Below are 12621 nucleotides of genomic sequence, written 5' to 3'. Positions count from 1 at the left end.
AAACTTGAAGAGCTTTATCTGTTTCATCATTTATATTCGTAATATTACGAATAATACAACCTTTTTCATTAATCTTCGTGTTTTTAAATATTTTCAATTGCAATTTAGATAGATAGTATTCAGTATTTTCTTCTATTTTACAAATCGCTACACTGAAAATACTTGAACATATTATGAAGCATGATATTTTCATTTTGAAACACAGTGGCTTGACAAGATTCTATTCATGTGAAATACCTGCTGCACTTATTTTTATATCAGCAGCTATTCTCAAAGACCTTGAGTAGAATATGACATTGTTCAATATCAGGTGCTATAATTGAAATTTCATTTTTTATTAGATCAGTGAAAGCTTTTCGTGCTGCTATCCTAGTAAATTACACTTGAACTTATTACTTGAGGAATAACAAATGCGAGTATTTTGGAAGCCTTGAATTGAGTTCAAAGCCTGCATATGTATAAGTAATAGAAAGGTTATGATCAAATTGATTTGGACATAATTGAAAATGACCGGATAATTTAAAATCGCGCATTACTCATTGGGCAGCACAATAAAAGTATGTGTTACATTGAACCATATAAATGTTTGAATAAATTTGTTATAATAATTTGAATAAAATACATTCTAGAGGATTAAACAGCGAGTTATTGTAACTGTATATTCGTCATAAGTTATTTGCGTAAAAATTGCATTTAACCCGACATTTCGTGATATTTGCAGATCAAGTTTTTCAGGGGGCAATAAATAAATTATAAAAAAATGTAACTCTTAGCTAATGTAAAGATTTCAGTTACAAAAACACTAGTTTTAATCGTTTAAAAAGTATTTTATTTAAACGCGTGACACTCGCGTTAATCAAAGAACTATTACTATATACTATTGTTATGATAAATAAAGATAATTGGCAGTAGAATGCTGCTTAAAACGTTAGTATCCATCCCTACCCTGTGGCTTAAGAAACAAATCAGATTTGTTTTTTTATGATAATATAAGACGAGCAGGACGTTCAGCTGATGGTAATTGATACGCCATGCCCATTACAATGCAGCTCAGGATTTTCAAAAAACCCAAAAATTCTGAGTGGCACTACAATTGCGCTCGTCACCTTGAGACATAAGATGTTAAGCCTCATTTGCCAGTAATTTCACTAGCTACGGCGCCCTTCAGACCGAAACACAGTAATTCTTACACATTACTGCTTCACGGCAGAAAAAGGCGCCGTTGTGGTACCCATAATCTAGGCATCCTGTGCAAAAGGAGCCTCCCACTGGTTAATAGAAGAATAACCCTGACTCCATAGCAGTTTTACCGGTGATTGCTTAGTGTAATATGATTAAATAAAGATAACATAAAAATTTTAATAGACGTTTTTGTTGGTATTACTAAAACCACACGTTGTCCTATTACAATAGAGAGACCTTCTCCTCTGTTATACACTCTTGACTTGACTTTTAATAGGGGAATCCACCTCAAAATTTATCGCCATTTCTGTCCGTAGAGGTGATTCGGGTACAACAAAATGGACGTAATTAAGCAGAAAGGATTCAAACCACACAAAGGCTCTTTTCAGTTACAGGGATTTGAAGTTTCAGTTTCTCTAAATAAAATTCCATATAAATATCCAAAAAATACAGTTTCTGTGTACATTTTAAGAATAGAGTTTTCACTACATGACATGATTCGACCTTCAGGAGTATGATTGCATACTTGACTCTTTATTTTGACCAAAGTGTGGTTTGAGTTCTTTCTGCTTAACCACGTCCAAATATGAGACAGGACACAGTAGATTTGATCTGGTCGGTCTAATGCGTTCCACTTTACCCTGGATGACAAGGCATTCTATCAAGCAGCCGCCTCGCATCGCTACATATCCAAAGATATCGAGTATTCGGAACTGCACTTCGGCAGCATTTATGAACGATGCGGGACTCGAACCCGCGACCTCTTGCGTTCCGTGCGAGCGCTCTTTCCAACTAAGCCAAACGTTCGAGTGACGTATCGTGAGAGTTAAACAAAGCATACAAGATTTTATAATCACACGGAACGCGGGAGGTTGCGGATTGGAGATCCGCATCGTTCATAAATTTTTCTTTTCAGTTTTATGTTTGTAGATAAGATAAATGCTGTTTAATTATTTTGAGAAAAAACGGTTACGATCAATTACAATAAAAATATTACGAAATAAAAATATGCAATTAAAATCTTAAATATTTCTCACAAAGACCTTTCTGTTATACTTATCACTAAAATTATGAAAACGGGACGTGTATACAAATGACTTACCTAGTTTTGTTTGATATTAAGTTCCTGGAGTCTAGAAAAGTTTGTGTGAAAAATACACAAAGTATTAGTAGTAGAGAGAACCTCAATTTCATTTCGTCATCTCACACCACCATATATTGTGTTTTTTTTATGATGATAAGGGACGAGACGAGCATGACGTTCAGCTGATGCCGCTCAGGATTCTCAAAAAACAAAATTCTGAGCGGCACTACAATTACGCTCGTCACCTTGAGACATAAGATGTGAAGCCTCATTTGCCCAGTAATTTCACTAGCTACGGCGCCCTTCAGACCGAAACACAGTAATGCTTACACATTACTGCTTCACGGCAGAAATAGGCGCCGTTGTGGTACCCATAATCTAGCCGGCTTCCTGTGCAAAGTAGCCTCCCACTGGTAGCCACTACTATAGCCACTACTAACTACACCTCAATACTTAGATTGATTTCTTTTTATAAATATATATTTCTCAGTGAACATCTCAAGCGGTTGAAGAATTGGTCTTTCCAAAGAGATGCTACGTTTAAGCAGTAAAACTTAGATCATTATACGTCTAGATTGACTGGACTGTAGCAGCTGTGAAAACGTCGAAAAATATTGAGATTTGAGGTTGCCAGTTAACCTATATTTTGAGCGCTGTAAGACGTAGCTTTTCACGCACACTAAAGTAATAAGCCTGGCCTGCTTGCATCGGTTGTCTAACAGCAAGAGCCTTCATCTAGACGTATATATTATCTAAGCCTTAAAATATCACAATTATAAATCTCATGCGCTACAATGACATGAAGTTTGATTGACGCTCTTTTCCACAGGATGCCGGCTAGTTTATCGGTACCACAAACGCGCCTATTTCTGCCGTGGAGCAGTAATGTGTAAACATTACTGTGTTCCGGTCTGAAGGGCGCCGTAGCTAGTGATATCACTGGGCAATTGAGACTTGACATCTTATGTCTCAATTGCCCAAATTGCTCAAATGCCGCTCGGAATTTATGGGTTTTTCAAGAATCTTGAGCGGCACTGCAATGGGCGAGGCGTATCAAGTACCATCAGCTGAACGTCCTGCTCGTATCGTCACTTATTTTCATAAAAAAATACACATAGTAAGTATAGTAAAATTTGTGAATACAATAGTGCCTTATATCCTCAAGTATTTTTCCGAGCTTTTACTTTAAGCTAAAAGAAACTCTGCAGTTAACTAAATAAACTCTATAATTCTACTTTTGGAGGTGAGGGATTAAAACAAAAAACTCGTTAAATAAAACTTTATTATCAGCACATAATTCCTTCAAATTATGTTCTATAAATTCTGTTTAGAAATCATATCCATGGTAAAAAATCAAAGCCAAACATCAAATACATCCAGACAAAACTACCAAATTTAAATATTAAAGTAGGTACCTATATTTACAAATACGTTAATATCAAATTAATTAATATTTGCTATATTACCTGACAAGGTATGTAAAGCATCAAAAATTTATTAGAAATTACTTCAAAATAATCAAAACTTGTTGGAGATTCATTTATTCGATACAATATGACGTGCCAAATTTAATTTGAGACATTGATGAAATTTCATTGTTTTCACATTTTTGCAGTCAATCTCCCTGAAGTCATTCCAAAAAGATCGCTAGTTTTCGTGTAATTGAAGCAAATAAAAAAATAGACGGTCGCAAAGACATGTGCTACATCTTCACGTGATGTAGACAGACGTCTGCACAACAAATTACTTTGATTATCAAAAGGTTTCAGCTCAATTCTTACATCTTATTAATAATTTCACTAACATAAAATACTATATCTATATTTACAATAATATAATGAAGGCAGTGTCCATAATGTTGGCAAGAACAAAATTATTTAATTTTAATATGGCTCTCAAGCATTTGAAATATAATATTAAAAATTCAATTATCAAAATTAAATCGAGCCAGATTCAGCATATAAAAATATAGATTTAAACACTAATAGTACTGCAATTAATTGCACCAATTTCTAAAGCTATCCTAAACGAACTACTTAAATAATTAAAAATATCTATTAAATAGGTAGTTTTCGAAGTATATCTCATCCTAGATGATTGAAAACATACAATATCACAGTTTCCAATACACATTCATTTTCTAACATCAGTAAGCAATTCGAATCACATAAACGATGATTTTACTATATCCGTTTTCTGACCATCGAAATCAAAATGGCACTAAGTATTCGAGTGACAAATCAATTTTCTGTAAAAAAAAAACTCTAAAACCACATAAATACAAATCATAATATCTAATTGTTGAAATAACTTTCAAAATTTATGAATTTCTGGTGTTATTGTATAAATTAAATTGCTTCAACACATTTCTATATCTATGTTGCAATCTGCTAATTTATTTGTGGGTTTTTCAAAATATACTATTCAGTATTTTAAGGACAAAACGATATTCGCCTCGCTGGCTTCAATCTATTTCTAGTCTTAATTTTGTTTATTTCTCTTCTAATTCGTTATCGACTCGTGAAGATCTGATGCCTGACTTTCCAGTCCATGGATAGATTTCGGGACATGGCTGACAAGTCCTCATGTATCTGACACCTGATTTGTGCCATAGATTACATACTTTCGGATTGTTGCACTTCTTCGGCCGATCCTGTAAATAAAGAAGAAAAAAATAAGAATATTGAAGACTTGTTCCCAATATCCAGTCTATCTCCTACTTAAGATAAAAATCGTAACTATCGTTGACTTTGCTGTTCCAATAAACTTATCGACGGTAACTCACCTTATCCGTACACGCTCCTTGTCAATGGGACGACATATAGCTTACCAGCGTTAGAATTTTGTATGGACATTGCAATTCACGCGTCCCAATATAAGGCAATAAGATTGGCTTATCGGATATATTAGGACAGCTTCAGATTATTGACAGCTAATTACTGACAGTAGAAGGTAGTAATTTATCTCTATCTGTAGATAGAATATTGGAAACGGCCGTAAAACAGATATAATATAATAAAAAAACGTTAATAATATTATCTAAATAAAGCAAGTGGTATTGTACATTAAAAAACTTGAAACAAATGTAGAACAAGAGATAGAAAAATATTGGATAAAAAATTTATAGCACTTATAATCCTGTTACCTGATAGTTGCATTGGAACGGCTGGAAGCTATTAAGCCTTGAGATGGGTGTGGGATCACGCACCCACTGAAGGGCTTGCCAATTCGTTATAATCCAAACGTCCTTCATTTTGTTGATGAAGTCCAGGAACATAATAAAACCTTCCTTGTGGTGAGCTTGAGTGAACCAAGCCGCATGATAGAAAAGTCCAAACGGTGCTCTAAAAATTGGGGATTATTTAGTACGCGATAGTCGTTGTAGCATTAAAAATTTATAATGGAATATAGGCAAAAACAAATCAATAATTTTAATTCTTAAGAAATATCTAGATTTCAGCTAAGCTCAAGATAATCATGAAGGAACTTATTTAAATCATTTAGAGCGGCAATTTGTCACACGGTGAAAACACTCTCGTAATTCCTCTGGTTTTGGGATCATGTTGCATCGGTGATCACTTTAGATAGGTCTGGAAGCTCATTTATTTTTCTCTTATTTACTAAATAATAGAATAAAAAAATTTAAAAACATTTGCTTGGATGTGTCATTTTATCTACCTGTACCACAATAATCGGAATTACAAAGTAAAATTGGCCGAACGACATATTTATTTGTAAGCCCACAAATTAGGAGCCTAGTTGCAACGCAGAATTACATGAGCTACATTAAGTGGTTTGATTTTCTAGAATGTTTCTCAGAGCTTCTTTATCTAATTGCCAACCAAACCTGCCATGTGAAGTGTACATCCATATAATATTCAAGGAACTTTCTTTCACCTACAGACAAGCTCTAGAATGAACATATTTTCGTGGTTTTTCCAGATATGACATACCGAAAAGTATGTTTAGTGTATTTGTTTTTGAGAGCATAAGTAGCGATGATCACATACCATTATGCTTAATACTATTTTTATCCTCCACTAAAAAACATTTCGTAAAATATGGACCCATCATACTGCTTGGCGAAAAGGAGAATATTATATGCATGTTACTTTGATATATTTTCACGTTTGCCTTAATTATTAATACTTCGTCTTTACGATTAAGGTGTGCCTGAACCTGTTACTAGTGTAGTGTCTGTCGAAGTTCTTCAGGATCATTTTGTAAACATTTTCGGCCTCCGGTGGATTTGCACAAGCATCTCCCATAGAACACCTGCCTCCGTTAAGATCCTGCCACATCACCATAGGGACTTCCCAAACACCTAAAAATGTTAATTTATATTAATGAAAATGTGCATTGCATGTGTGTTGCATGATTAAGTATTAACTACAATTTAAATGTAAATTACTACGATTTCTGCAAATATTTGTGTCCAAAAATGCTGCATTCAATGTAAGAAATCGGTTCAGGTTTGTTAAAAAGACCTAAAAAGGCGCTTTAAATTTGTGTGGTGGGCGTCTAGTCGTATGTGTCCATTTATGTTCTTGTAAACAAAAGACATTGTTTTGTTGCCACCTGCAAGACGTAGATGCGTCGAGCATTTTAGTTATCAAAAACATAAGTGTCCGTCTTAGAAAACTGGCCTAGTGTCATGCGGTGGCGGTCAGACACCTACAGTTAAAATTCAAAGCGCCCTGAATTTTTATAAATTTGGGTTTTTATGAACATAAAGGACGAGACGAGCATGACAGCTGATGGTAATTAATACGCCCTGCCCATTATAATGCAGTGCCGTTCAGGATTCTTGAAAAACCCCAAAATTCTGAGCGGCCCTACAATTGCGCTCGTCACCTTGAGAAATAAGATATTACGTCTCATTTGCCCAGTAATTTCACTAGCTACGGTGCCCTTCAGAACGAAACACAATAATGCGTACACATTACTGCTACACGGCAGAAATAGTCCCTACCTCCTCCTCCCACTGATAGATACAAAATTGTTAAGAGACAGAATCAACCGTCAAAGAAATGCCTTCGTTACCGCCCTGTGACATTCTGCGATTGATATTAAGATTGCAGTGTCCACTTTCTTCTACCACGAAAATGTGAAATTTGTAAGTACCTCAGAAACAGTCCCACAGTGCAGTGTGCTATTCTAATAACAACAATTGAAGGTAGTCAATGCAATTAAACATTACTAGAATCATTCATCATTAAGGGCTAAAAATCATTGCTATTGCGACCTATTTCTGCTACGATAGTTCTACTCTGGATTAACACTCGTATTCGAATACTCTAATACTCAATGGATCCCTTTGTTTTTAAAATCCGAAGGAAAAAAACAATTGAACGTCAAACTATTCAGTGTTGTCCCTTTTGAAAGTCTACAATGTTTTAGCTATCATGTGAAAAAGTTCTACTCTGAAACGGCACACCAAGCATTTTATTTATAATATCCAAATTAGCCGAAATGGCAAATACATACTTTAACCCTAATACTTATTAGCAGTTCGGTTTTATCTGCTCCAAAAGATATATCGGTACTAACCTGGATATGACTTAGTTGGGCACGGTGGAATCATACAGTCGTGGAACAGTTTGTAGTCGAGAGTGTACGGCCAGCTTGGTGGTTTGTTCTCGTAAACCGGTAATGACGAGTCATAGGTGAAATTCGAGTCATACAACATTTTAAACATTTTATTGCCACCAACAGAAAGGAAAGGCGCTCTCATTCCTCGAACATCCTCTAATTTCACGCCTCCGTATGCGGCTAATAATTCTCGCTGACCACTTACTTCTCTGTTCCATTTCTTTTGTGAGAATTGCTCACCAAAACTATGGCTGTAAATTGATAATGATTAACTTACACTCACAAAATATTAATCGATATATTTTTAATCATGTTTGAATGCAAAAATTAATTTAGTATAAGTAAAAGAAAAACTCAAAAAAATCCCAGTCCAATTCAATTTAAAGAACCATACAAATGAAGCCCAATAAATTAAGATAACTTAACCATAAGCCTAGTATTTAGAAGAAAGATTCTTAAACCCTCAGCAGACAGAAAGATCAAAAGATTTCTGTTTTATGTGTGGTTTTGTAACAATAATGTGTGGTGCAATATATGTGTTTCTCAAACTTACGATATCGTGTGCGAGGCCATTTCGTGTCCAGCAGAGTATAAGTTCTGAACCTGACTGTAATCCGTCCATTCGTGTGAGACATAGAACGTAGCTGAGATGGGACAACCATTAGGATTTACTCGTCCTTTTTCAAAGAGATCGCTATACAATCCCTTGTTTAAGTCATTCACGGAATCGTCGAAAGTCAGCAGCACTATTTGTGGTACACTCTCCACCGGCATATCACCTATTATGTATAAGGATATGGATAGTGCATGTGTGTGTGAATTGAGAGGTGTATAAGTTGTGCCAGGAAAAAGGAAAAGAATTTTACAAGGTTTTAGTAAAATAATGATAGAGGAAGGTTAATTAGAATGGAAAGAAAAGAAATAAAAAATATTATTAGTAAATTAATTGCTCCAGCCCTCTTTGAAATATACTGATGGCCAAGAATAAGTTTGGAAAGTTATAAGCTGAGGGTACCTTCAGAATAAAGTAGTTATCGAAGTACTATTATAAGGTCATTTAATAGTCTATGAACTTACGATATAGTGTGGGAGGCAAATTCGTGGCCATCTACGTATAGGTTCTGTATTTGACTGTAGTCAGTCCACTCATGGGACACATAAAAAGTAGCAGTTATTGGGCAACCGTTTGGGTTGACTCGACCTCTCTCAAACAATTCTTCGTAGTACGGTTTATTTAGGTCATTGACAGCATCGTCGAAGGTGATGAGTACGATTTGCGGTACTTCGTTTACAGGTAAATTCCCTGAGATATTCAGCAAACTTATTAAATTAGGTGAGTTACATAAATACTTAAGATTATTTTACGGAAAAAAATCATATTAAGTAAGGAAAATTATCTGCTTAATTTCTTGCATTTAATTTGATTGCGCGGTCGGATAAATATTAGATACATTGTCTATTTACATTTTTCATTTTTTAAATGTCTTACCGGGTATGTCTTTTCCACCACAGAAGCAGTCTGGCAAGAGGCAAACATCTTTTCTGCACTTGGCAGCTGTTTTATCCGGTGTTGGTGTAGGGTACACTGGACCCGGCCTTCTTGGCGGATTGGCGTAAATGTCCACAAATTCGGTGGTTTTTGAAACAATAGCTGTGGATGGTTTCAATGTTGGACGCATTCGGCTGTTCAAAAAAAGATTATTGGTTAACCGCGTGCACTATAATAGCTGATTTCTTTATGAAAATAAATATATGAATGTAGAATAAGCAACTTTTGATGAACTTTTACAAAGTTGTAAATGAAAAGCGTTTGCAATGGAGCATATCATTATGATTATCTAACGTTGGAGGGGTTCCTCTGTTTGGAGCCGGCTGTGGTGACTCAGAGACACCCAAAGTTGAGTAATGCGAAGAGCCACGACCGCGAGTACTGACAGGCCTGTAAATAATAAAATGTATAATTGTAGGTCCAATATGTTTTGTAATTAGTATGCGTGAACGAAGAAAAAAGCGTGTCTTATAATGATTTTATTATTATTTTTATCAGTTTACTTGATCATAAAATAAAAAATAAGTTTACTTAAATATTCTTACCTTGATTTTATAAGTCAAGACAATTTCTTTTTAGACATTAGTAAGCGAACTTACACATCCATGCAAATTCAACACGACGATCTTAAAGCTTAACATCGTGTCAATCTATGTGCTTACTATTACAATAATGAATTGCGATGAGGTGCGAATTAAGTGAATTAGCTACATTGAGGAACTTTCTACTGTGATAACTATTGCGACATAAAATATGTAGTACACAGCCAGAAACGTGCAAAAGATATACGGAAATGGTCACGTCAGGAGTTAACAATTCAGATATTCTTTCTCGACCGACTGGAAGTCCCCCAATGAAAAAAGAAAAATAAATGCCAAAGCGAAAGTTGAAGAGAGGGTGCTATTAGAACATTCGAAAATTTTGTAGTCATGCGAGTTACTACGCGATGCAGAAAGTTACGCCATGTTGTAACAGGACTTTGAACGAAACCTTCACCTCTCACATGTGAGTTTGATAAAAATTTCAGGCTGTTTAGATTTGCCGGTGAGTAGTATACCTTTGGTATTTGATTTCGTTGCATTTTGGATTCGCTTGCAGACCGTTGTCTGTAGAGCAATTTGACGAAGATTGATAACTCCTGCGTCCACCTCCAAGGTTTGCCGCAGCTAACTTAATGGCAGGATTGATTCGAGAGGCCCGTGTAGGAAAAGGTATGCTCTTAGTTAGCGTCAAATCAATTTCGTTCTTAATTGTCGTCGTCGATTTTGTCGTACTTGTAGTCGAAGCAATGTCAGATATAGCATCACCAACTACAATGGGGGTTAATAAGTCAGACTTACTTGAACTACTTAAATCAGTCATTTTAGTCGAAGTAGTCGTTTCGTCATATTTTTTTTCAGTTGTAGTAGTAAGTTTATTATGGGGTGTTGATTGGCTATTCACAAGCTTGTAATATTTTCGAGATTTATGAGCTTGGGGCTTTGATGTGGCTAATTTCGTAAATTTGGATTCATGTGTTTCAGGTTTTTGAATATTTATGAATTCATGATTTGTAGAACTTTCCATCATGGTTGAAATATTTTTTTTATCATCTAATTGTATTGGCTGACTTGCAAGTGGATTTGTATCAATTGATAAATCAGGAGTTAGATTTTTATCTTCATAAGCATATTCATATTTATTAGAATCAGGTATTTTGATAGGAGCCTCTTCTGCATCTGTACTGGTAATAATTTGAAGATGCTTAACAAAATTTTGAAGAGGCTTTTCTTCCACGAAATTAGATTGCTTATTTTGGAATCCAATGTATACTTCTTTAGGTTCCGGAGGTGATGGCTCTAAAAGTGTCTCTATAGGTGGCAATGTGGTAGATAAATCATTATCAAAGAAAGTTTTGATGATATTCTTTATTTTGCTACTCAAGATTTCAGTAGTTTGATCACTTATATCCTCATCAAATACATGATACGTATAATAAGATGGCTTTCGGTGGGCGTCTATACTTTCAAATTTGTCTATATCTTTAGGTAGTATGGTGTTTTGTGAAGTAGTAGGTAATGAATAATCGGGGTCAACATTACCTTTTTTGTTTCGTAAATTATCTAATGTTTCGTATGGAGAAATAACTGGATCATCCCAAGGATGACTACTGATTGGACTTTGCAAGTTTTCATGCATGATACTTTTTGTCTTCACTTGAAAGCTTTTAGAGTCATTTTGTTTCTCATCGTTGTTTAAGTTATATTCTCTATTAATATTAGCTTCTGTTGGTATATCTAACTCCTTTCTGCTTAAAACAGGTGAAGCTGGCCTTTTTATAACTGTTTTCAAATAATATTTTGTTGTTTCGGTGGTAGTTGGTAGTGATGTACCCGTCGTAACCAAGATATCATCGTTAGGCTTTAGTGTCGTTTCACGAACTTCGGGTTTTGTAATTTCGTCTGTTGATGATTTTTCAAACTTCATGTCTTCCTTATATGTTAACTCGTGGTTGATACTAGATTTCAATTTTTCTTTAAGCTGGTCTGAGTCTTTTTCCGTATCAAAATAATACTTTTGAAAGTGTTGTTTTTTCTTACTGAAATTATTACTGTTACTTCTCTCTGTATAATTAAATGCTTCAAAAGGCTTAGTAATAACTGTTAATGTGTATGGATTTTTTGTATTATTTATATTGTGTCGTATTGAAAATCCTGTAGTTAAAGCTACCATTTTTTTACTAAAATCATTGGTTCTTGATTGTATTATTTCAAGATTATTTTTGTTATTAGTCAATGAACGTGAAGTAGGTCTAAGTGTCGGTATACTCTCAGTCAAAGGTAAATTTTCATTTAACCTGTGTACGTTATCAGTCCTTTCAAATGGCTTGGCTAGGGAAGACAAGTAATTTACAGTGGGAAAAGTCGAGGATGTAGTGGAATTGGTTGTATTTTGATAGGATTCGCGTAAGGGCTTTTCATCAGTAGACAATCTGTTGAATAGGAAAATAAAACTTTCTAATTGAAGTTTCGAGACTTTGAATTTACGAAAAAATTTTAGTTTATGTACCATTTGGATAATGTTATCTACAGATAGAAACCGTTAATGTATTAATAATAATTATATACTCGGATATTAATACAAAGCAAGATATTTAAATACCAGTTGATAGTTAGTTATCGTTATAAACATGTTCTTTAAGATACCACAAAAGCTATTATACACATCTAAGGCC

General features: G+C 34.7%; 1 protein-coding gene across 5 annotated transcripts in view; it reads right to left on the bottom strand.

Annotated features, from left to right (window-relative positions):
• Positions 1-3530: 3530 nt before the first annotated feature.
• The window catches only part of LOC126976339 (uncharacterized), a 119734-nt gene continuing 110643 nt past the window's right edge, over positions 3531-12621 (bottom strand). For 3 of the 5 annotated variants that reach the window (XM_050824629.1, XM_050824633.1, XM_050824632.1), the window contains 8 exons: positions 10465-12378; positions 9702-9797; positions 9348-9541; positions 8412-8637; positions 7817-8109; positions 6446-6590; positions 5412-5610; positions 3531-4919 (listed from right to left, as the gene is read on the bottom strand). In XM_050824629.1, coding sequence (XP_050680586.1) covers positions 4758-4919; positions 5412-5610; positions 6446-6590; positions 7817-8109; positions 8412-8637; positions 9348-9541; positions 9702-9797; positions 10465-12378 — 3229 coding nt within the window. In that variant the 3' untranslated portion in view covers positions 3531-4757. Of the gene's footprint in view, positions 4920-5411; positions 5611-6445; positions 6591-7816; positions 8110-8411; positions 8638-8935; positions 9162-9347; positions 9542-9701; positions 9798-10464; positions 12379-12621 lie in introns of all 5 variants that reach the window. The other 2 variants (XM_050824631.1, XM_050824634.1) reach the window with 2 other exon arrangements.

Source organism: Leptidea sinapis, chromosome 40 (assembly GCF_905404315.1).
Source record: "Leptidea sinapis chromosome 40, ilLepSina1.1, whole genome shotgun sequence".
NCBI lineage: Eukaryota > Metazoa > Arthropoda > Insecta > Lepidoptera > Pieridae > Leptidea > Leptidea sinapis.
Note: the sequence above shows the minus strand (reverse complement) of the source record. Positions and strands in the feature narration are given on the sequence as shown.